Source organism: Lemur catta, chromosome 25 (genome assembly GCF_020740605.2).
Source record: "Lemur catta isolate mLemCat1 chromosome 25, mLemCat1.pri, whole genome shotgun sequence".
NCBI classification, from domain to species: domain Eukaryota; kingdom Metazoa; phylum Chordata; class Mammalia; order Primates; family Lemuridae; genus Lemur; species Lemur catta.
Genome location: NC_059152.1, coordinates 4186528 through 4212118, shown reverse-complemented (window position 1 = coordinate 4212118; position 25591 = coordinate 4186528). Strand labels below are relative to the sequence as shown.

The 25591-nt window shown below is 38.4% G+C and overlaps 1 protein-coding gene across 1 annotated transcript in view; it reads right to left on the bottom strand.

The window, feature by feature from the left end:
* ADSS2 (adenylosuccinate synthase 2) overlaps positions 1-25133 on the bottom strand; it is a 29420-nt gene extending 4287 nt beyond the window's left edge. Inside the window, exons 1-11 of the mRNA XM_045537204.1 lie at positions 24534-25133; positions 17110-17212; positions 16090-16158; positions 12952-13002; positions 11608-11674; positions 11225-11332; positions 10167-10248; positions 8394-8520; positions 5713-5867; positions 3880-4004; positions 2451-2548 (exon numbers count right to left, since the gene is read on the bottom strand). Coding sequence (XP_045393160.1) covers positions 2451-2548; positions 3880-4004; positions 5713-5867; positions 8394-8520; positions 10167-10248; positions 11225-11332; positions 11608-11674; positions 12952-13002; positions 16090-16158; positions 17110-17212; positions 24534-24716 — 1168 coding nt within the window. The 5' untranslated portion in view covers positions 24717-25133. The remainder of the gene's footprint in view (positions 1-2450; positions 2549-3879; positions 4005-5712; positions 5868-8393; positions 8521-10166; positions 10249-11224; positions 11333-11607; positions 11675-12951; positions 13003-16089; positions 16159-17109; positions 17213-24533) is intronic.
* Between the last annotated feature and the right edge of the window lie 458 nt (positions 25134-25591).

Here is a 25591-nt window from a genome sequence, read left to right as displayed (position 1 = left end):
CAGAAAAAGATGATTAGAATGGGAACTCAATCATACATTTAGCAGAGCTCCAGAAAATGCTGAATTCTCAAATTCAACAAGTCTGCCATGACAAGGCCAGAGCCCTGGTTGGGAGAAAGCGGGACCCTGAGACACTGGATGGAACATCTGGGTTGATGCACTTGAAAATCCTGAGTCACCAGATTCACTGAACCCTTTGGGTCTGCAGAATGCCCCACTGTTTCTTATTACAGGCTAAGGCTTCCCTTGTTTTAAGATGATCCAGAGGCCTCTGCCTTGCAAGTCAGCCTGTGCCCATCTCAGATCCACCTTTAACTTCCTGCCTCGCCAGCAAGCAGTGTCTAAGGTCAGATCCCAACATAACCTGGCTAAGGAAGTGCGGGGCCTGTTAAGGGAGGAAAGGGACTATGTTCTGAAAGATGTGTAGGGCGAGCCAACATTTGGCAGTAAGCACCAAGAGAGCAGGTAAAGAGCTGGACCCAAGGGGTCCTGGGTCAAGGTGAGCAGCAGGTGGTGGAACAAGGTGGAGTCGGAGTGCATTGGTATGGGAGGACAGCTCACCACGACGCATGACAGAGACTATGAAAACACACTGCTAGGGATGTTCTTGGCAGCTGAGAAAAAGTGATGAATCATACTAAGTGATATGCCAGAACTGCCGCAATACATGGTAGGAGGAATTCAGAGACTCAGTGGGGCTTCCATTTCTAGTCATGATAGAACAGTTCCAGACTCGCTCTCAAAATATATGACAGCCTTTTTTAGGAAGTTGACTACAGGCAGCACCAAACCATGGTCCCTGAGAGAAAACTCACAAGTATGTCCTGAAGTCACTGAACTTTCTGCCTAGGGACAATTTCCTGACCACAGCTCAGGACACTGGAGTCAACAGGGAATGGCAGCTCCCCCGCCCTGGGGATGTGGATATCTGATTTCAGGGAAGCAGAGGCAGCTAGCATCAGCAGGGTTAGGTATTAGAGAGGAGGGAGCTGTGAAGAGAGGATCCCCCCTCCCCGCCCTGCCAGCAGCCCGCCTGAGAGTCCCATGGCTAACGTAGGACTCTACGTGCACAGAGTGGGGTTATGGGAGGCTTACTAGACATTGGCTGCGCACAGCTGAGGGTGGGATGAAGACTCTGAGTCTAGCAGTGTGGGTAGAAAGGAAGGGACGGGGCACACTGGAGCTCCAGCACTGCTGAACTGGAGAGATTTCATCAACACACCTTGTTGACTCACCTGGCATCCAGGGGAGGCAACAGAAAAACTGCTCCCTACGAATAAAAACCATACTCTCGAGTAAAACCTACTACAAATGCCCCATAATGAGGTCTAAAACCAAGCTCTGCCAAAATCCACAGAAGAGAGAGAACCTGGAGACTGACATTCCAGGTGAGAAAGGTTTGGGAACATCCTGGGCCTTCCACATAAGCACACTAACAAAGCACAAAACCCCAAGCTATACAACTTCAAGCTAATCAGTCAGTAATTCAATTGCCCCCCTAAAACTAAACTATATTCAGAAGGAGATAATAGAATCTGAGTCTCTATAACATATCACTATTTTGGTTGTACTATTCTCTTTGGTGTTTGAGTTCATAACTCTTGAAATACTTTGTAAATAGAATTAAGAATCAGGACATAACATATACGGGAACAGCCAGTTTTCTAAGTCAATATTATCCTATTATGTCGACAGAAATCTTTTTTCTGTAAGTGAAAAGGAAAAAGAACACACGTTTAATTTCTAAGAACTTAGAGCTATCCTCAGTTCCTAAGAACTGGTTGTCATTAGGAAGTCACAAAACCTACCACCTCACCAAGTTACATTAAGCTAGTCAAGACTCCTTCATTTAGCATATTCCCAGTCCTTATTAGATGATGAAACTAAAAAATTAACCGTCTCAAGTTCTGGGAGCTGGAAATAGTTATGTAACTTCCTGAGTAACTGAAGAAATCATATAACTAAAGATATCCCTGAAAAAATACATTGCTTCAAGGAGGAAGTCTCCGTATAATCACCCACTTTAGGAACAGAATAGAGGTTAGAGAAAATCATTCGTGGGGCTTGAAGGCTAGGGTGGGTTACTGTGCTGAGCACCAGCCAGCTCAACAAGGCAGGCAGGGCACTGCCCTCTTACCCCAGTGTTCCCTAGGAAGGGAGAAACACATCCATGGAAATTACTTTCAAAACAGGGAAAATGAGACTCAGGCGCAGCACAGCTGTGCTCAGAGGTGCCGTGTTCATTCCTTCCTATTTTGAATTTGAGCACATGCCTGTTGTGACCCAGCACCTAGATGTACAGCAGCTATGAACCAAATGCTAATAATAAGCAAACACGCCTGCAGCACTATTCACAAAGGGCATAGCAAGCCATTATACCAAAGAGCTTTATGAAATTGCTCTAATACATTCGCTTTATAATACCCTTTAGATAATGCCTAAATAAGTACCTGGGAAATGAGGTATGATTTCACCATCTAACTTGTAAGCAACTCCAACTTTGATTTCTTTAAACATGTCCAAAATATCCAACTTGGTAAGTGCCAACCTAATTTTGGAAGAAAAGGCATTGTTAAAATAGCAAACTCTTAAAGGCCCTAACATCTAATTTGATTGATGAGGGAATAAAGAAAAACTCATGCAAAGCTAACCAGTTCCAAAGCAACTCTGAAAACTGGTTAGAATTAAATTACAAAGTGTGCCACACATATAACACTAGAGGACAATGGACTGCTGTATATTCTTGATAATAAAAAAGGGACTCAACTGACCCACCACTGAGTTACTTTTCTAGTAATTATATCCGATTTTCACTGGTGGATTCACAGTCTTGCTCAGCTTTGTTGTGACTGATTAACACATATGTGTGGGAGGGCTGCCTGCAGTCAGGGACACACTCTGTGGCCGTGGGACACAGCAGAACTCACGGCTCCACATGGATGATCACAAGATACATGTACATTTACACACATGCCATCATCCCTCAATTCTTCACTCTAGTTACCATCACCTCCACCTCCACCCTTGTGGTCAGAAATAGTCAAAGAAGAGTGAGAAAACCACATCAAGGACCTCTTCATGATACAACAGAATTTTCCCAATTAACTGACTAGAAAACAGGTTTTTAAGGGAAAAATCTGTGGAAATTCGATAAAACACCAGGTTTGGGATTCTCGTCCATAAATTTTCATCCTTTATTCTGCTATTTGCTAGATGCTCAGCCTAATTAATACAGATATGAATACATTTATTTACATACTTATGTATATGTGTTAATAACAACTAATTTTAATTGAGCATTTCGGGGAGCCAGGCAGTGTGCTATAGCTCTCACTACATTTCTCAGCTCATTTTCAAAACACCTCTGTGAAGGAGGTAATACCGCTATCTAGATTTTAAGATGATGAAACTGAGGCACAGAATGATGAACTCACCCAGCCACACAAGCACAATGCACAGATCTGAGATTTGAATCCAGGAACTCAGACACGAAGCCCATGCACTAAATCACAGTGCCCTATTACTCCTCCCACCCCCCATCTATGCACTGTGTGTGCTCTATCGACCCATCCATCCATCCATCCATCCATCTATCCATCCAGCCATCTATTTTGCCTCCCTCTATAAACATGGAAGAGTATCATGATTGCTTCCTACCAACCTTAGCTGTCTAGGAAGGTAAGTTGGGGTCCCTTTCCTCTCGTACCCTTTCCTGTGTCTTGGTCTACTTCTAACCTGAATCTACAATTTCAATGTGGTGGATAAAGAGTGACATTTTCCAATTAGGGTACTACCTCAAGTTTGCTCTCCACAAAATTAAACCTGTGGTCATGAATTGTCTATGATTTCCTGAAATGAATATTTCTGAAGAATACTCACGCAGTAAATCCATTGATCATATGAGCGTATTTGAGCAAAACAAGGTCCAACCAGCCACATCTTCTTTTCCTTCCAGTAGTTACACCAAACTCTCTACCCCTTTTTTGTAATAATTCTCCAATTTCCTACAGAACAGAAATAGAACTTTAGGATTAGAATACCAATACTATAAATCTAATGGTTTTATACTAGATATCATATCAAAGCCACTCTGAGAGAAACATCTTTCAGGAAATAACTAAATTGAAGACAGAATTCCATAGAGATGATGGATTTTATCTGAGGGAGGAATTATTTGGAATAGATCTGTTAATGAACCCACAAAGGGGGTTTTTCTAGGCTTAGTTGTTCACCGTATAGAAAGTTAATTATAGAGACAATGAGGATTGTCAAGGAAGAAAGAAAATTTATTCTGGAGGATGTCAACCAGAAGGTGGGAGGACCAGATTGTCTTAAATCCATCTCTCTGACTGATGGGGTCAGGGTTCTTTTTAGAAGTGAAATGAATAATATATGAAATGAGTATTATATATTTCGAGTGGAGTGTAGGGCATTTAAGTGCAGTGAGAAATTATATTGGCACATATATTGTGTGACTAAAAATTGGCATATAAGCCTCTTTTAGAATGGAGATTTTAGTATTAAGAGCATAATGAGCTAGGGGTTAAGAATAGGTTTTTTTTTTTTTTGGTCTTGTGTGTAAGCAGGATGTAGGGAACAGGTTGTTTAGTGTCTTTGGGCAAGATTTGTGGTGGGGTATTTTTACTTTGTCTTTTTTTAACAAACAGGTGGTGTAAGTCTTTGTAGTTATTTCGTGGCTATAAGGAGGTTTTATCATTTTTGAAAAAAAATAATTTGAAAGGGAATAGATGAGTGAAATAGAAAGTTAAAAAAAAAATTGATGTGCCCACTACAAGAAAAGGGTCATTAAAAAAAATTTCCCTGGGTTAAAGCAAAAGAGCAATAAAAAAATCACCTTTTCAGCTTCATTAACAGACCTATTTTATCATTTTTTTACGAATATTTTTTATGATGTTATGTGGGTAACTTCCTAAAATTTAGATTGACAGATAAAAAAAATCAATTAAATGCTGCCTTTTAAGAATAAGTTGGTAACAAGTATTTATTAAAATAAACGAATGTAGCCAATTCTTTCAAGAACTGTAGTTTCATGTTTTTTGGAAACAACAGGACAAACACATTTAATAAGTAGTTGCCGATATCACAATGCCCCTTAGAAGAAAATTAAGATTGAAAACAATGCTCAAAGATCTAAGGTACAGCCACTCCCTGCAGCCTATTTTCCCTATCAATATCTACCTAGTCCCTAATCTGCATCTTTCTGATTAAAGCTACCATTTCATTACTTCTTATACTCTGGCATCATATCTATTTTTTAAAAATATTGTTGTGATCGATCTGGCAAATGAAGCAAAAGACAAAGAAGATTAAGAATTCACTAAGGAAAAAACGAAGCATGAATATTTACCTATCTATATTTTTCAGAGACAGGGTCTTGCTGTCACCCAAGCTGAAGTGCAATAGTACCATCATAGCTCACTACAGCCTCGAACTCCTGTGCTCAAGCGATCCTCCTGCCTCAGCCTCCTGAATAGCCAGGACTACAAGCCTGTGCCACTACACTTGGCTATTTTTTTTTTTTTAATGTAGAGATGCGGTCTTGCCCAGGCTGGTGTTGAAGCCTGGCCCCAAGCAATCATCCCCCCTTCTAGCCTCCCAAAGTGCTGGGATTGCAGGCGTGAGCCACTGTGCCCAGCCTTGAATATTTATATTAATACTTTCTGAATTAGATTTACTGAGAAATACACTTACATTGTCTTGCTCTGTAGGAAAGGCACCAATGCCAACTCTAGTTGTATAAACTTTCACAACTCCATACACTTCCCCAACATTTTGAGGGGGCATACCCAAGCCGGTACAAACACCTCCAACAGTACAGTTTGAAGAAGTTACAAAAGGATAAGTCCCTAAAAACAGAAGCAAACATTACAATACAGTATACATATACATACACGTCTTAAAACAGAATAACCATTGGAATTCTGCATTTGAACATATTCTAGGTATCTGACACATTTGAACATAACTGTTAACCACCCTCTCAAAGCCTCCGTGTTTTATTTTTCTTTTTTTCTGTAATGAGACAAATGCGTAGGTGGTTAGAGCTTTGGCTGGAGAGGCTCCTTGAATGCACGCACAGTTACTCACTCAGCGCTGTACGGAGGGTACCCACTTAATGGACTATGAAAGAATTTAATGCCGAAACCCATACGTGTATTTTAAGTCTCCTGTTAGTTTAAAACAAAATGAATCACTGGCATGAACATTTAAGCAGCAACCTGGAGTGACAGAAATACACTAAGAATTTTGTGGTATCCAACATTTCCCCAGCTTTTAATCTCTGTTCAGGAAATAACCGCCCCCACATTACAAGAGTAACTGAAGAGTGGCATAATTTTTTGCCCCCAAAGATCCCCTTCATACTTAATTATTCACTCTGCTAATTAGACATTCTGCTTTCTTTCCAGATTGGCTAGGCATATTATGGTATCAAAAACACATACCTACTAAACAGAAATATGCTTTTTTTAATTGGTTTACTTGAAGTCATAAGCCAATCAACTGTTAGTAAGAGCTGAGAAGAATCAGATTAATCATGAGAAATAATGTTTAGATGAAATGGTCAACAAACTAAGGGGGCAGGAGTTTGAAGAAGTTAAGCATTAACCTTTTGAAGATGGAGGAAATGCTCTGAATCCATCCAGAGGGTCTCATGCCCAGGAAGTTATTAGGTTGGTGCAAAAGTAATTGCAGTTTCGGACCATGAATTTTAAATCATTATAACTAGGCTCAAACTCATCTTTATTAATCAAAATAGGAACCATTACAATCAACACATTTTTGCCAGTGAGAAATAAGTTTGTTTATTCCTGTAGCATAAAAATCTGTACTTCGGGATTTGACGAACTCTTGGAAAGCATTTTCTGCGTCCTGCTGGTTGTGGAAGCGTTTTCCCTGCAAAAAGTTGTTGAGATGCTTGAAGAAGTGGTTTGAAGAAGTGGTAGTCAGTTGGCGAGAGGTCAGGTAAATACAGCAGATAAGGCAAAACTTCGTCATAGCCCAATTCGTTCAACTTTTGAAGTGTTGGTTATGAAACATGTCAGGCGTTGTCGTGGAGAAGAATTGGGCCCTTTCTGTTGACCAATGCCGGCCGCAGGCATTGCAGTTTTCAGTGCATCTCATCAATCTGCTGAGCAGACTTCTCAGATGGAATGGTTTTGCCAGGATTCAGACAGCCGTGGTGGATCAGGCTGGCAGCAGACCAACCAACAGTGACCGTGACCTTTTTTTGGTGCAAGTTTGGCTTTGGGAAGTGCTTCTTCTCAGTCCAACCACTAAGCTGGTTATCGCTGGTTGTTGTATAAAACCCATTTTTCGTCGCACGTCACAATCCGATTGAGAAATGGTTCGTCATTGCACACAAGAAGAGAAGACAACACTTCAAAACGATGATTTTTTAAATTTTTGGTCAGCTCATGAGGCACCCACTTATCGAGCTGAGCTTTTTCACCTTTCCAATCTGCTTCAAATGCCGAATGACCCATAGAATGGTCGACCTTGAGTTCTTCAGCAACTTCTTGTGTAGTTGTAAGAGGATCAGCTTCGATGACTGCTCTCAATTGGTCATCGTCAACTTCCGATGGCCCGCCACTGCGCTCCTCATCTTCAAGGCTCTCGTCTCCTCTGCGAAAGTTCCTGAACTGCCCCTGCACTGCACGTTTGGTAGCAGTTCCTGGGCCAAACGCATTGTTGATGTTGTGAGTTGTCTCAGCTGCTCTGTGACCCATTTTGAACTCAAATAAGAAAATCGCTTGAATTTGCTTTTTGTCTAACATCATTTTCATAGTCTAAAATAAAGTAAACAGCAAGTAATAAGTCATTACCAAAAAACCATAAAGCGAGAACTGCACATTAAAACCATGTATAACATAACCACATTTATTTAAGAATGTATTCCAACAGCAAATGGCAAATTTCAACAACGCTAAAACTGCAATTACTTTTATACCAACCTAATAATTAATATAACTAGACTTTTATAAATCTTAGAATATGCATGTTCAATAATGATGTAAATTTTTTAAAAAATGTTTAATTAAAGATGAAGATTCTTTCATAGAATTCATCTTACCAACTTGTAGTTCCAGGAAAATGAGGTCTGCAATTGAACCATGAAGCAAACAATGAAAACCACAATGTACTGAACCCAAATGATTTCATTCTTCTAATGGACTAGAAAACTTAACACATGTATTGTGTTTTCCATAATATTCCTTTGAAAAACGATTCGCATAAGATGACAAACTTCCAGCATTCCTGAATAAAGCTTGTAGTACCGTTTTAAAACTCCTTAATGCTAACATTAATTATTTATATCTTAAGTAGTTAGGGCTCAGTTAAACTCCCTTAACTGTAAATCATATCTCACTTACCAAAATCAATATCTAACAGTGCTGCATTTGCCCCTTCTACCAAGATTTTCTTTGGTGGTCCATGTAGGGCCTCATATAGGAAATAAACTCCATCTCTCACCATTGGTTTAATCCTTTCCATATAACCCTAAACACAAAGACAAAAAACACTGAAACTTGACAAATGCAAAAGTACTCATACTTCATAAACCAGCTTTCAGGAAAATAAAAAGAAATGACTATGTACACTATATATTGAGCTTTTAAACTCTGTGAGGTATCTGAAAAGTATATTTATAATCCATGTAACCATGAATTTTGAAACGTGCATCAATGGTTCTCAAACTGTGGTGAGGGCCACAAGTTACACTGCCAAGCACATAAATAGCAGTGATTGATTGTATTATTCTTTTTCATTGTGTTCCATTACTGAAATATCTCTGCAGTATTACTAGTATATAACATCAAGTACCATTTTATACATGAGCATTATAAAAATTTCTCAAAACATATTTAAATGTTAGTAATACTACTCAATTTTAGAATTCAACTTAAAATATAATACAAACAAGATCTTCCCCTAAGGCCTATGGTGTATAGCTGTAATAAAACCTAGTTTCAACTATGCTTAAATATTTAGACTAGTATGGAAATTCTGGAATCCACTCATGAACCCGCCTCGGTATGTAATACCCATTTATGAATGTATGGTCCCTCCTTGGCTCTAGTCTCCAATCATTTGCTTATTCCTGTTTCAGTCCTTTTTTTTTTTTTTGCCTGAAATGACCACACCATTCATCATGTCCCATCATGTTCCTTAAGGTCCTGGTTAATATATATCACCTATAAGAATCTTATTACACAATTCTGTTTATTATTCTTCATCTACTTTATATTCACATGGAACATTTATAAAATGGAATAGAAAAGCCATACTCATACTTTAGCACATAAATGTTTCCAAGTGGCTCGTAAGAAATTTAAAATATTTGTTGCATAACACAAAGAAAAGAAAATGGCAGTCTATTCTAAGCAACAATCAGTGCACTGAACCACAAATACCTAACATTCAGAATGTTCCTTGGAGGTCATTATTTTTTAGAACTTAGTAAGCAGGCACACCTTAGGTCTGCAAACATTCTAAAATGGCATATGATATTTGTAGATTCCTAGTCAGATTTGGAATTGATAGATGGAAGGAGTAATAATCAGATTTGAGATTCACCAAAGACAGTGGGGAATAGAAGAGTGGAAAAGACAGGAATCTCAACTGCTGACTAGCTTAGGCACCACTGACAACTAAAAGTTCCCAACGGAGGCCTAATCTTTGGCCAATTACCTTATTTGTCTCTTAAGAATACAGTGTTAAAGAAACTGACCCTATGGGGTATCATTTCTAAGTGAGCTGGTTAGCTTGAAAAGTTATCTTTGACTCATCTCTTTGTTGACCTATCTTCCAGTTGCTATCAGTGATTTTTACGTAATACAAATCTAGTCTTCTTTCTGCTCAAAATTACCCCATAGCTTTTCATTATCTCCAGGATAAAAGCCAAATGTCCTATCGTTGCACATAAGACGTCCCTTCTTGTCTGCTTTTATCTTCAGGTACTGCTCCTGCTCCCCACCCGAAGCTCTGTCTAAGCCATACTGTGTGAAGTCACTCAAACATACCATATCCAGGACAAACAATTTCCTTTACCAGTTCTTACAAACAGCCTGAATAAATGAAAGATCTAGATGCTACTTTGGCAAAAAAGTGTTAAAAAGAACATTAAAGAGGTCTAAAAGCATTACCTTGAGTCTTTGTAATTCACCTTCAATGTCTATTTCCAAAGTGGGATATATACATTTGTAATGGTTAGCTAGAACTTTGAACCTGAGAGATACAAATAAAGCAAGATATTACCTCTCTTTAAAAAAGTATCTCAAATAATATTGTACAATTCAAATGATTTCTGTAGCTGATAAATGCAACTAAAGTTACCTTCTAAGAAATAAAATCTAATAAAGGAGATCAGCCATATGAATAAATGATATATTCAAAATATTTTTTACTCAAGTTTGGGAATATCAACAATATAATTAGGGTGATATGTGTGTGTAGGAGAAAAGAAGGATGGAATGACTGCAATTTGTAAACACAAAAGACTTAAATCTGAATTCAGTGTGTGACACTGTATGAAAAACAAAAAGGGATGGTCTACATGATGTTCATAAAAGAGTTTGTCTCTGATATTCTTCAGTGGAGGTATCCTGCCAGTGCAGGCAACTATAAACAGTTGATTGAAAAGGGATACAGCATGTTATTATACCTTTGATGCCAACTGACTCCCTATGACTAAATCACTGTTTACCTTTTTGATGATTATTAGGTTTCCCACAGAGATTTGTACACAGAAAGTATGTGTCAATGTGGCATTTCCATTTTCCAAGGTAAGCCTGCTATATAACAATTCACCAGTACCTGAGAGGATAATGGGAGGACATAACAGAGTCTTTGGACCTGAAAATCCAAGGATTAAACTCCGAATGTAGTGACCATCCCAAAATACTGCCATACCCCCTGGAATCATTCTATTCCTCAGCAAACCATTCTACATCTGATCCCTTAAATATAACTCTGGCTTTGTCTTCCTAGGATACTACTATTAAATCATCATCATGTTATTTTTCATGAAGTTAATCGGAAATTAAGGACTGATAAATACAACAAAAATAACCAGTACTTCAAATTTTAAAAAAGCCAACCGCCACTATTTAACTACAATACTGATTTTACCATTTTGCACCCTGGATTTTAAACATTCTAAAAACCCATTCATTCTTTCAACTTTGAAACGCAACTTAGTTACCTCTCAGAGAAGCCATCAAAGTCAGAAACAAGATCGCACATCCTAAGTCCACTTCGGGCAGCTTTGGAAGAATAAACTGGGCCAATGCCCTTTTTTGTGGTGCCCAAACTTAAAAACAAATCAAAACAAGCTTTGAGTCAGATGAGAAAGAAGTGATAGGTCTCCTGGTCAGATCATCACAAAAGATAAAGCTACACATGACTATTTTCTGTTTATGCTGTTTTCTATAAGCATGTTTTCACAATCCTATTGATTTTCTTTAAAACCTAAACAGGATATTCCAATACTTATTTTTCTTAAACTTAGGACCTGGAATTTAAATATAAGATCTGGATATGCTTAAACTGTACCCCCACACATACACACACACAAAAAAATCATACTTTTTTCCTGCTTGTTCTTGTCTCTGCTGTTCCTGGATGCCATCAGCAGCTTGATGAAAATCAAATACTGAGGGAAATAAAACAAAATCACAGTTGTTGAAACAAAGATAATATAGGAAAGCAAATCATATTGTATTTATAAATCCCTTCGGTCTCTTGGCATTATGAAAAATTAAATAAATTTTTAAAAGTGATCATGGCAGAAGATTATATTGCAAATAAATATGAAAATATGCACAGGAGTTAAGTCCACAGCTCTTATCTAGAGGCACTGTTATTTAATTTCTGTGCTTGACTGAGAAATACTGTAAGAACCTTGAGGAGGCTGCCTTTTAAATAGAGGTCAATTGCTAAAACTAGAGCAGCTATTGCCTCAGGACACGTACATATTTAAATATAATTTAAGAGTTTGGATCAATTATATAGTTGGTTTACACTATGTGGTTATACTACAGCGTTCATACTTCTTATTTCTCTTTCCTGGTTATTCCTGTGTATAATCTTAGCAACCCAATAAAATAACTTATTTGAAGTAAACTGTACTAGTAAGCCAATAAAATAACTTATTTGAAGTAAACAATCCCTTAACTATGTCATTCTATAGCTCCAGAAATAGGATAATAGGTAAGAAAACCCCAAATTTATTGGTAGTGGTTGAAATAAATCATTTTAGAATCCAGTTTGCTCTAATTAACGGAGGAGAAGAGTAGTCTGAATAAAGTCTGAATCATTGAAAAAGCAGTAATTATTACTAGGCACTGAAGACTCCAATGGTGGGTAGGAGGTGAATGAGGGTTAAAAACTCACCTATTGGGTACAATGTACATAATCTGGGTGATGGGTTCACTAAAAGCCCAGACCTCACCACTACATAACATATTCATGTAACAAAACTGTACTTTAAGAAAAACTATTGAAATAAATAAATAAATAAAAGCTAAAAAGCAATAATTACTACATTTTAGGCACAGAATCATTCTACACATTTGCCAAATGTTAGACTTACTTTTACATAAGCATTACATGTATAAATAAATATTCTTTGCATTTTGATATGGCTTATCTTTTAAAAGAATTAGAGATGTCTCATGAAATACTGCTTATATTACAAATTTGCTTAGCTAAGCTTTTCTTCAGAAATAGGTAAATTTTAGCCTGGCCCTTGTTAAAACAGAAAAAAGAAAAAAATTAGTAAGATTGTTTTATATTTGGAACCCAATTATTACAATCCATCCTACTTAGGTTAAATAAAAATAAAAAGACAAAATTGGTTAACAAATGCTGTCATTTGATAAATTTCTGATGAAAAGATAGTTATAAATAAATGCAGTATGTCCTCCTTACCAATATGAGCTCTGTCAGATATAATAAGCCTTTTTTCCCAGCCTTCTAGTCCTAGAGAGAAGGGGGGAAAAGATATATTTAATCAAATATTTTACGTAACAGTTTTTAAATCTTAATTTCTTTAGAAATATAATGTCTGAAATTGTTTTTAATGAAGCAATCATTTTTGTATCTTTTCTTCTGGACAGGAAACATCACGTCTAACAAGAGTTTTCTTACTTGTCATTCATTCTATATCCACATCAGTCACACTCCAAGTGTCTCGCTCTAAAAAACTCCAAACTCAAACCAGTCACATCCACACAAAATACTTCCAGGAATCCAAAAAGTAAACGGTACGAAAATAACATTTTTTTGCTGTTCGGGTGGGGGGTGGGGGCTTAGGAACTTAGCAGGGAGCAATTTGAGAGAAAGGAGTTACTTTTAGGAATGGTAAGGGAATGGTGCCCTTTCTCAAAAGATAATTATAAAAACATGATTAAAAAAATAATGATATTCTCACTAATACCTCCAAAGTACTGTCAATTACTGCACTTATTACAGTGAATTGTAATGAGATATATCTATCTATTCCCTTTAACTGTGCACTGACACAATTAAGAGATAGTTTACAGTATTTTGTAACTGTAACTGTAGAAGCTGTGAATTTTCATAGCATGGGGCCTATTATTCAATGAATGTTCCAAAAAATGACTGTTACCTGAATAAACGAATGCAAACAGATGTTTTCCATTAAAGACAGTACTTTAATAGGTTATATGGGTTCTAAGGATAAACCGCCAAGCTCCAAACATTTTCAAAATTAATCTTGGGATATTAAAAATTAGTTGTTACCTTTAATAATATCTAAAACTTTGTTTTGAAAATTTATTCCTTATGGATTAAGGAGGAGAACCTCCTCGCTAATGTACTAAAGGTAATGTACTCAAAGGTAAACCTGGAATATGAAGCACACCCCTCTACAGCTGTTATGACATGTAAATATGTATTCTAAAGTTAGTTTAGGGGATTTAATAAAGAAAATCATACAAAAAAGTTCGGTAAAGCAGATTCAGCAGGGTCAGATAGTCCAGAATGAAAAGCGGAGTGGGACAAAATCATTAATGCTAAAAGGGATGAAGCAGAGCAGAGAGCAGCAGGGGACCCTCCAGCTGACCAATTTGAAAAGCAGAGACTAGAACGTAAGCACAAATGCAGGGAGTACAACAGAGCTAGTAGCAAAGATGGGGTTCTGTAAAGTCAGGTTTAGTTGTTAGGAACACTTGAGGACAGACTGCTACTTTTAAACCTGAACAATAAACTTTAACAACAGTAATATAATTCAATAGTTTAAATTTGAGCTAATCTAAGGGGAAACTATACTAATGATTTTCCTCAATTGTGTATTTCAGGTTGAAGTATCCCTTATCTGAAATGCTTGGAACCACAAGTATTTCAGATTTCAGATGCTGGAATATCATCATATAAATGAGACCTCTTGGGGATAAGACCAAAGTCTAAACACGAAATTCATTTATGTTTTACATACACCTTATACATGTAGCCTGAAATTAATTTTATACAGTATCTTAAATAATTTTGTGCATGAAACAAGGTTTGTGTATATCAAGCCATCAGAAAGCAAAGATGTCACTATCTCAGCCACCTGTGAAGAAAATAATCTGTGGTTGTCTGGCATCACCGTCATCCCTGACTTTGAATATATATGCTACCAATAAGCAATCAATTTCTTACACTTATTCACACATAAGTACTTAACAGTAAAAAATATGACATACCACTAACACAGTGAAAAATAATGTGTTCAGGTTAGTGAAGCAGCACAGTAGCGCCACCAGAATACCCGTATGTCAGCTGTTGAACAATAGCAACACAAACAATGGCAGGCTTTCAGTCTCGACCTACCGTGCTGTGTTGTGATTAAAAGCTTATTGTAGGCTATATTTATTAATGCTGTTGGCGCATCCAGCCTGCACATGTGCCACTTTATTACCCTTTGTGGGTGTGCTGGCATGGGGGAATCTGGGCATGTGTGGAAAAGATATATCACAGCTAACAGGGGTGAGGTATTTTTTCCCTTGGGGATGCTGAATAAACTTGTGTGTTACATGCCAGCATTTTGACTCCAACCCATTGTATGAGGTCAGTTGTGGAAGTTTTCACTTGTGTTGTCATGGCTGTGTTCAACAAGTTTCGGATTTTAGAGCATTTCAGATTTCAGATTTTTGGATTAGGGATGTTCAACCTGTATTTATAGTGTCAAATTCCCCTCATAACCTAATGAGGTAGCTAAGTCGGATGTAAACAGAACTCTAAAAATCCAAGAGATCAGTAAAGGCAAGAATGCAAGATTATTTCTTTTAAGGAGATGGGAATGGGTATATTGCATAAAAGCAGTATTTCTTGCATTTAGAAGGAGGGACTTAACCCCTTTTTACCCCTGGCTTGTGGCAACCGCAGGAGAGCTCTAGACCCAATAGGAAACAAGACTGACAGTGTGCAACTCAGGAATTTCCTAGAGTTTTGCCACCAATATATAGTAATTCTAGCTACCTTAAGATAAAGTTTGCAGGCCGAGCGTGGTGGCTCACACCTGTAATCCTAGCACTCTGGAAGGCCGAGGCAAGTGGATTGTTTGAACTCAGGAGTTCGAGACCAGCCTGAGCAACAGTGAGACCCCATCTCTACTAAAAATAGAAAGAAATTAGCTGGACAACTAAAAATATATAGAAAAAATTAGCCGGGCATGGTGGCACATGTCTGTAGTCCCAGCTACTCAGGAGGCTGAGGCAGGAGGATTGCTTGAGCCCAGGAGTTTGAGGTTGCTGTGAGCTAGGCTGATGCCATGGCACTCTAGCCTGGGCAACAGAGTGAGACTCTGTCTCAAAAAAAAAAAAAAAAAACAAAAGAAAGTTTGCAGGTGACCTACGTGTAAAAAAAAATCAGGACTTATAAATGACATTATTACATCTTGTTTAAAATAATGACCATAATGAATAAAATTTAATAACCTATAGTAACCTATAGTAACCTAAAATTTTAAAGTATAAGACAAAAATGTTAAGTTTGTCTGGCACAAGATCCTAATAAAACTTTACAAAAAATAACTGGTTACTAGGCAGACTCATTCCTCCATACCTTTTCCTTTTTGAACATTCTTCTCTGCTTCTTCAAACAATCCAGGCAGATGAATTACCACGCCATTTCCTAAAGGAAAACAGACAAATTCCAATCTTAAACATCTATAATTATAGCGTAGACATATACAATTTATATGACATTCTGATTTATCAGGGAGTTACCACGGAAATGATTCCAAGTTTTAAATAGTAGTATAATATAAATATATAATAGAACATAATACAGAGAACATAGAACACTAAAATTACATTCAATGTAATTTGAAATTTCTTTGAAACAAAGTGAAACATGTTATTTTGAAAGAAACACTTTGACAGTTATGTAGTTTTAGGCAAATGGAACCTGTTCACAGTAGACTCTAGATCAATGTTTTGTTTTTTTTCCCCCCAGAGATGGAGTCTCCCTGTGTTGCTCAGGCTGGAGTGCAGTGGCTATTCACAGGCACAACCATAGCACATGACAGTCTTGAACTCCTGGCCTCAAGCCATCTCCCACCTCAGCCTCCCAAGCAGCTGGGACTACAAGTATGTGCCACTATGCCTGACTTCTAGCTCAGTGTCTTTCAAATTGGGGAATCACACCCTATTGGTAGTCATAAAATCAATTTAGTGGGTTGTGACTAATATTTTAAAATATTAAAAAGTAGAACAGAAAATAACAGATTACATCACACGTGGTAAGGGTTCAGAATCAATCCATGAACCTCTTGCATTTTCTTTCTGTGAGTCACAGTTAAAAGCATCCGGAAAACTGGATGCTTTATACTTCTTTATAGAATTAAGATTGCCAGTGATCACAGATAAATGCAAAGTAATCATTCCAAAAAGTATTACTGCTAAAAGATCTAGGAGTTACAGATAGCCAAAGTGAGGTATACTCTAGAACATATCAAGGTCAAAATTAGTAAGGGATCAATGAACCACATGGTGACAGAAGAAGTTGGTTTTGATAATAAAAATGAATACCATGATCAATTAGGAGGGCAAAATGAACAACCAGTTCAGTTTATATACTTACCAATGAATGCAGTAACATTTGGATTAATTATTCCACTGGGTAAAAGATGAAAATCATATTCCACAGAATCTACAACAACTGTATGGCCAGCATTATTTCCTCCCTGAAATATAAGATAGGGGAAAATTGAGCCTGACAATACATATGACAAATAACATATCTCCTTACAAAGTAAACTGATCAATTCTTGCTAAAATGTCAATATAACTTAAGAAGCCCAAATGTTTGCCATGTATGCTGATTTGTTAAAGCCTTTATAATAGTTTTGCTCTCTCCTTTCCATACTACGGTACACTTGAGTGACTATCCTGAAGTATCTGGAAACTGGAGAATTCAGGTTTCTGAAAGACAGAAAGTCATGCTCCTTTTTAAAAGACAAAGAAAAGTAAAAAGTGTACAGATAGCCATTAGTTTCTTAGTCTGTCTTTGGTACTATGTAAGATATGCAGCAATCTAATTATTAATAATTATCCATGATATTTTATCTATACGAACATGTCTCTAAGATAGAAAAGAGTAATCTATACAGTTATCCTAACTTAACATAAATATTCATATAATTCTCATTGTCCTTAGAGTGTGTCAAACAACTTTGTGATCTGAAATTTGTATTCTTACATGGACTCAATAATCAGAATCTCTCCCAAGTTACTCCCCCAAATATTGGTTATCCTGGGACTCTAATTTATATAAACTCAGCCTTGTGAGTTTGGTTAGTGACAGATCCTTAGAACCTGCTCACCTCTGGATAAAATAATAGACTGCTCGGTCAAGGAACCTCTAACACTGAGAATCATACCATAAACTCATGGTAAAACTTTCACTCTAGGAAGTTTGTGCCCATGTAGCAAATAAACAGTAAAATGTACAAAATGAAATCATAAAAATTAGATACAAAGGAGATTGAATATTAAGTCACCAAATAATTTTTCTAAGTTTACATTTGTTTACATTTTTTCTTTTTTGTTTTTGTAGAGACGAGGGTTTCCTTATTATTGCTCAGGCTGGTTTCAATCTCCTATCCTCAAGTGATCCTCCCACCTCAGCCTCCTAAAGTGCTAGGATTACAGTCATGAGCCACTGCACCCTGCCCTAATTTCTAAGTCTAAAAAAGCACAGAAGGAAACACAAGTCAATTGATTACATGTATGTTTAAACTTCTACACAATATTAACTAACTCTTAAAAGTAAACAACAAACTAGGAATATATTTGCAACAAATAAAAACTTTAACAACATCCTTATGTGACATTACAAAATACCAATCAAAACTGTATCTCCTGAGAATGACTAGTTTAACTTGATCCAAGGTTGTTTTTGACAAACTGAATATTATTCACTTTTATTATACCAATTTATCACCAGTCATGAGTTCCCAAAAATGCTAGAAAAGGAGCAGCTTTTGTCTTAGGCCAGCCTAAGGCTTGGCCATTCTGCTCTTTCTTCAAACAAATCCCCATTTTGCTTAAGATAATTTCTTTCCATTGATTGCAAACAAAGAATCCAAATGATTCACAAAACATATTTATTACAACATAGTACGTATATACCTTGCTCCCTGAGCAATACACATCTTGTATTAATAACTGAATATAAAAATGATTAACTGCTAAATATTAATAACATTTAAACTATCAAGGACAATACCTGCAGGGTATAGGAATGATATAATAGTACTAGTTATTTTGTAACTATTCTCAGTTTCTCAAGCATTCTTTTCTTCCTAATTTGATGTTAAGTTTAAGGAAGTCAGAAGACAAGTGTTTTGAATTTTCTTTCCATGGCTTCTCAGAATGAAAAGCTGTCAAGCTCAATTCTAAAATAAAATTTTGGATCATAAAATGTTAATATGTGTAAGTTCCTAATTTAGAAGCTCCAAAGGCCCAGGGAGGTTAAAAAAAATGATGGGAGGGTATGAAATAACATTAGTTAACAAAAGTGACTGTTGATTCTTAACTTGGCTTGCTATTAGGCCTTCTCCTTCTCCAAATCACTCCCTTCCTCACTGCCCCAAATAAAGGCAGTGACCCACCTCTGGACAGTGTTAGAAACCTGAAACAATGGTATCTCTTCCTCAGCAACAGTAGAGGCCTAAGTGCCAAGGGCTGACAACCCATGCATATAGCCCAGAGGCATTTCTCAGGCCACTAAAATAGTCTGGGCGTCTTCTCTTTGTCCTTTTTGTTCTGAATACATGAGCAATGTACTGTAATCACAGAGCACAAATTGAACATCAATTAAGAAGTTAGAGTTAACTGTGGATTACAGCAGAGAGCAGCAATGCCTCAGACCCCAGGCATTTGAACTATACCAGCAACCAAAAATGGGTTGCCATATTTTATCTAGTCTTCAAGCTTTTTAAGAGACTAACAATCTTTTGAGTCAATGCTTACTACCTATGCTGCTTTCTTGGTAAAGACTGTAAGACCTGTGTCTTCCCCTTTCCAGATGAAACATTTCTCTACTCACCAAAACTAAAGCACTTACAGATCTACAGCAATGAAGTCATTATAAACAAGGATAGAGCAGGTTAAGTTACCACCAGTAAGTTGATCAAATTAAACTATTCAGCAGTAACCAGACACACTAGATAGAAAGAGAAAACATATACAGGGTATCTGAATTTCTTTTTAGCAAAGACATCTAAGTGCACTGCTCAGTTATCTTTTAAAGGTGTAAAGATACCCACTTTACCTTACATTATTACAGCTTCCTTCCAGTTTCTTTCTTTCTTTCCTTTTTTTAAAAATAAAGTCCCTGTTAAAGCATGACCAAGTTTCATACACATGTAAATGTCACACGAATAATGAAAACCTCAGGTACCTTGTATATAATACCTTAAATTGCCATTATGAAACAAATTCTCACAATGAAAGTGGAAAGGGGCATTGCCTTGGAGGACCTCAGGTTCCTAATTAAGAAGATTTAGACTCTAGGTACCAAACTCTAATATATACACTTGCTAACCCAGCATCACAGATGGGAGTATGAGACGTGCAACCAAAAAATGTATAAACCAATGATGTTACACAGCTCTGCGTCAATGCCTGACAAAAATTCACCTAATCACTATATTCATGAAGGTATTTTCTTAATAACATACTGAAATTAAGCTAAAGATCTCAAGTCAGGAAAGTTTTTTTAAATCACTAATAAAATTCTTCCTTTAAAATGGATTTTAAACACAACATAAACAAAAAATCTCATTTTTAGAAATTCCATGGGCCTCCTTTTCAAAAAGAATTTTATTATATTGAATCAAATATAATTAAAAGTTGGTTCAATGTAAAGAACTATCTCACCCTAGGGCCGGAGTAGCCATGGGAACTCCTCTTCATTTATTGTTCTTTTCATCACTTTCAGCAGGCAATATCAAACATTTCAATGTCTCTTTTTCTATTGATCAAAGTCACCAATTTTCACTTATCAATATGTAATAGCTCATCCACACTAATCTTTGGTGTCAAAATCTGAACATAGCTCCTGAGAGATAATATAGCTGGATTTGTATCCAGTTATAAGTAAGCTATTAATATTAAGTACATATCAATTTACTGGTTCACTCTAGATTTGTTCTAGGCAACAGTTTTTCCTAGAGATACTTGAACTTATTCCACTAATCCATTCATTACCATGAAAATTAAAGAAACAATAATTTTGATCAAACACTACTGAGATGGTCTCATATAACTTAAAAATCCATGCTTCAGAAGTAGAGATGATGGTATAACACATATATTAATTGCAATAGACTTAAATAATGAACAACGTGGGACATCTTCATTAACCAAACTTGGAGATTTACTGCCCTCAGCAGAGAAAAACTAGTTACTAGAACTGGATATGACATTCAGCTGAAATACGATGAAGAGATACATGAAAAAGACACAAATATCAGTTATCTATTTTCTAATAGATACAAGAAATAAGACTTAATATAAACAATTAAAGCCTTTGAACATAATGGTAAATGTAAGAAATACTAGTTAAAATACTAAATAACAAATGTTAATCCAAGAAATGCTGGGGATTCCACCTTAAAATCATGCCAACAGTCAAACTGTCCAGAGAGATGTTAAAATAATTGACAGAAAAGGGTTAAACTACTGATTTCAAACGGGTAATCCAGCCACCCAGAATCCATTTGTTGAGTAATTTCTTTCTATCTCACATACTACAGGTGCTACGAAAGAAAAAAAAAGGAACAAGTCCCCCTTTTGAGAAAACTTATATTCTAATAGGAAAAGCACAGTAACCAAAGAGAACAAGATTTAACCAAGAACAGTATACTAGACATTGGTCACTACTTCCATACTAGGGAAATACTATAAACTGTATAAAAGCAACCCTGATTATGCTCACTTCAGCAGCACATATACTAAAAAAAACCAACCCTGATAGGAAACAGAAATAGCAGCTGTTATAAACCTGGAAGAAATGTTTACCTTAAATGCTAATTATCTACTACCTTTAATATTATAGGAGGTAGTCTGGGAGATCATTTCAGCTGTACAAGATCAAGGCCTTAATAACACTAAAGTTACTTCCTTTTAAATTATCTTTTACCTTTCCTATTTCAAGGAGAAAGTCTCAGTTTGCTGCTGTTATGTCTTTTTCACTTCTTTATCACTTACTAATGGCTGGTTTCAGACCCTCAGCAGAGACCAGAATCTAGCTACAAATTAGTAACATTTTTTATTGTGTTTATTTTTATGGCAAGCTTGTATACATGTGTTTGCTGGATGAATGACCTCTGTCTGGAAATGGTCCTATACTTAATTCTCCTTTTTCTTAAAAGACATATTGATTTAAAATTAAGTCATCAGTAGCAGCTGTCCTTTGATGCAAGTCCTATATACTTATTTATGGATCTAGAGTACCTACCAAAATTCTTCATAAATCCTGAATCTGAAAGACATAGGCCTTAAGTGCTATGATAATGAAAATGCCAGTAGCTTTGCATCTATTCTTTCCAAAAAGACATTTTATATATTAGGATACATAATTAAATGCAATGTGTCAGTTTTTCTTTTCAAAACCACATTTTATATTGGGAGAAATTCTTTGATTCCACTGTTGAAATATGGATACATTATACATATACTACTTCTGGAGAAACAATGCTGTACAAAATTTGAGTTCATGACATGCATATGGCAAAAAACACAAAAAAATTAAACTCTAACGAAGGACGTAGTTTTAATAACACAAAAACTTGAAACATCAAAGTAGGCAATCCAAGATCAAAATGTGTTTCTCAATGTTGACTTTTCCAGCTCTCTTTATACACTCATTGAGAATATCAACATTCCATATTCTTCAATTTTATAACCTAGGAGAACTTCATTAAGTAGATGTCAGTTTACTAGAGCTGACCAAATATAAAGTTACCAAGGTGAATCACAAAAGAGATAAGCTTAAATCTATTCGTTACTTACCTACTTTTCACTAACAAGACCAATAAAGAATCCTAATGATCTGCTCTTAAAAGGCACTAGAAGAATATAAAGATTCTATAAGGAAGGTAGGGTATTAGGTCAAAAACTTACAGGTGAGGAAAGTCTCCTCATTTGCCTTGCTACTATCTTCAGCTAACATTTTAAAGCCAAACTTGGTTCCTTCTCAATCACTTCTCTAAATTTCCCAAGGACATCATTTCAGATTGGTTCATGACTTCCTTCAAGATTACTTTCCCAGTAACACCTTTTCCCATCTACAAACTAGTTCTAATATTTTTCAGTGGAATATTAAAATTGAATAAATGCCATAATGGTTATGTTCCCAAAACCTTCTTACAATCCATAACGTAGCTCCACCAAGTAAATAAAGAGGATGTCAAGAATGACAGAGTGAAGGGGACAAACAGGCTGATCAGCCTCTCTCCCCTTCCAGGCAGCAAAAGTTAGGTATTCTTATGTCTTTCTCCAGATCAGATCTTAAGACAAAAGGAAGGTAAAGAATGGGCTTCTGGAGCAACACCTAAGGCGGTGTGGGGTGAGAATTCAATGGTGTTGCCATTGCTTACTAGCACTTGAGAGTGCTATTAAGTAAGGTACAGTATGTACGTTGCCAGAGAGGTGGAGGAATAGAAGGCTGGAAAGGGAGGGACGGAGAGGTGGTAGTGCTGGTGTTGGTGGTTGTACTAAGAGGCAACTGGTATAATAGTTATCCTAGCCAAAAAATGGGCAAAGTGGATTTCTACACCCAAAAAGAACAAAAAACCAAGAAAAGTCAGAGAATATTTGCACTTGGCTTTTTACATACCTGTGTTTTCCCTGTTTCTGCATGCTCAAATGATATTCCATTTTAGGTAGAAAGCTTCCAATCAAGTGGGCCTACTAACTTTGAACATCTACAGCATGGCATCATCATATTATGCCAGGTATATTCAACAACAAGAAATATTCTTGCAACCTTAACAGCAGTTGGCTTCAAATCATACACTTTGTTTTGAACGTGGTTACTGCTCATCTATTTCGAATGCTGAACTCGGGGATTATTCTGAGTCCTTACAAAAGCCTTCCCTCTAGGCTGCTTCCAAGTAAACGACAAATAGGAAGAAAGTGTACACTGAAACCACGTGTTTCCCGTTAAGAAATACGTTACCAACCCATTTCCCGAAAGTTCACTTTCAACGTGACCATAACAATGTAAATATTTCTAAACACCCGATTTGATGCCCATGTATTTCCTTTTCTCACTCTTTTTAACAGAGCTGGCATTTCTTCCCCCTCTGGGACCCACGAGTGAAAGTAATCTCCCCTTAATATCAATTCAAGGAGTACCAAAAACAACAACAACAACAAAACCACAAAACAAAAACAAACAAACAAAAAAACCAAACAGAGCTCTAAAACAGTCCAAGCCCAAAGGTGGGTTCTGATGTCAACAAACAAAGTGGACGGAGGCGGCAAACGCTGCACGCCGGGGCCTGCAGGTGGGGGTGGGGGGTGCAGGTTCCAGGGCATCTGGGAGCGACCCGCTCCCGCTGCGCCGCCCTGGGGGCGGGCGATGGGCAGGCGGGTCTCCGCCCGCGGCCGGGAGTCGGGAGCAGGCCTCGGGCGGCGGCTCCCCGAACCCCGGCCGCATCCCCCCTGCGCCCTGGCGGGAGTCCCGGGGCTGAGCGCCGATGCCCAGACCCACAACTGCAACTGCCCGGGCATCGCACACCTCTCCGAGGCTCCCCATCACCCCGCATTTTCCTCCCCAAACCACCCCACGCTTCACCCAAGACCCCAGGTTAGGGGTTCCTGACCTCCCGCCATTTCTCCACGTCGCCGCAGCTCGGAGCCAGAGGAGAGAACCTCAAGGTGACACCTCCTTTCGGCCGGCGGGTCCCGGTTCTGGGCCCGAGTCGCTGGGCACTAGAAGGCAGGAAGCCCGAGCTCCCGGCCCCGCTCCCCGCCAGGGCGCCGTCGCCTCACCTGGCAGCGGCACACGATGTCGGCGTCCTGCGCCAGCAGGTCCACCACCTTCCCCTTGCCTTCGTCGCCCCACTGCGCGCCCAGCACCACCGTCACCCGGTTTCCTCCGGGCCGCGCCCTAGGGCGGCCGCAGTCGCCGTTGGGCAGGGAGGATGCCGCCGGCTTGGCCTCGTCGAACGACATGGCTCCAGGGACGCGCGGAGAGCCCGCAGGGGACACCGTCGACGAAGAGTGCGCGAACTGAACCGCTCCGCGGCCGCCAGCCACATGCGGAGGAAGAAGGAGCCAGAGGCCGGCCCCGCCCCCGGCCCCGCCGGGCCGCCACCCTCCAGCCAGGCCCCGCCCCGCTCGTCGCGCAGCCCGCTCAAGCGGGGACCATGACTGCCCCGCGCAGGCCGGCCTCTGCGGCACCGCCCGCAGGAAGAAGCCCTGGTGGCGGCAACCGCCGCCACCCTGGACTGAGGCCACGCCCCTTCCGCGGCCAGGCGCGCCGCTTCTCCACGAACCCAGGGAGCGGAAAGGGAGGGGGCGGGGCTTCGAGCGAGCTTCGCCCTCAACGCCCCGCCTACCCGCTCTTCCTCCGGCTTTCAAACCGGAGAGGGGCGGGGCTGCGCGCCGAGCGTCGGACTACAACTCCCGGCATGCAACGCTGCGGCTGCGGCGCCGTAGGCTGGTGCCGCCCAGGCGGCCATCTGCAGGTTTGGCTCTGAAAGCGTTCGTTTTGTAGAATTTTTTTTTAAGATTTATCTTTATTGAGGAATGAGATAGCGTGTCCAAAATACAAAGTGTGGAATTGCAAAATACAAACAGGTTGGAATTTGAAGGTATACGTTTAGAATTGGAAATTAAAGGTCTAGAAGCAATAGAGATAGGAACAGGGATCAAAAAAGACAAACTCAAAAGGCAATGAGCTAGAGGTCGTTAGACCTGAAAAGCTATAGCTCAAGTAGCATCTTAACCCTTCCCATTTGAACATTTATTTGCTCAAAGGCTCAGAGAGGAGTGAATTACCTATGTCATGTAGTACATACATGCAGATCCTGTAATGCACTTGGGTT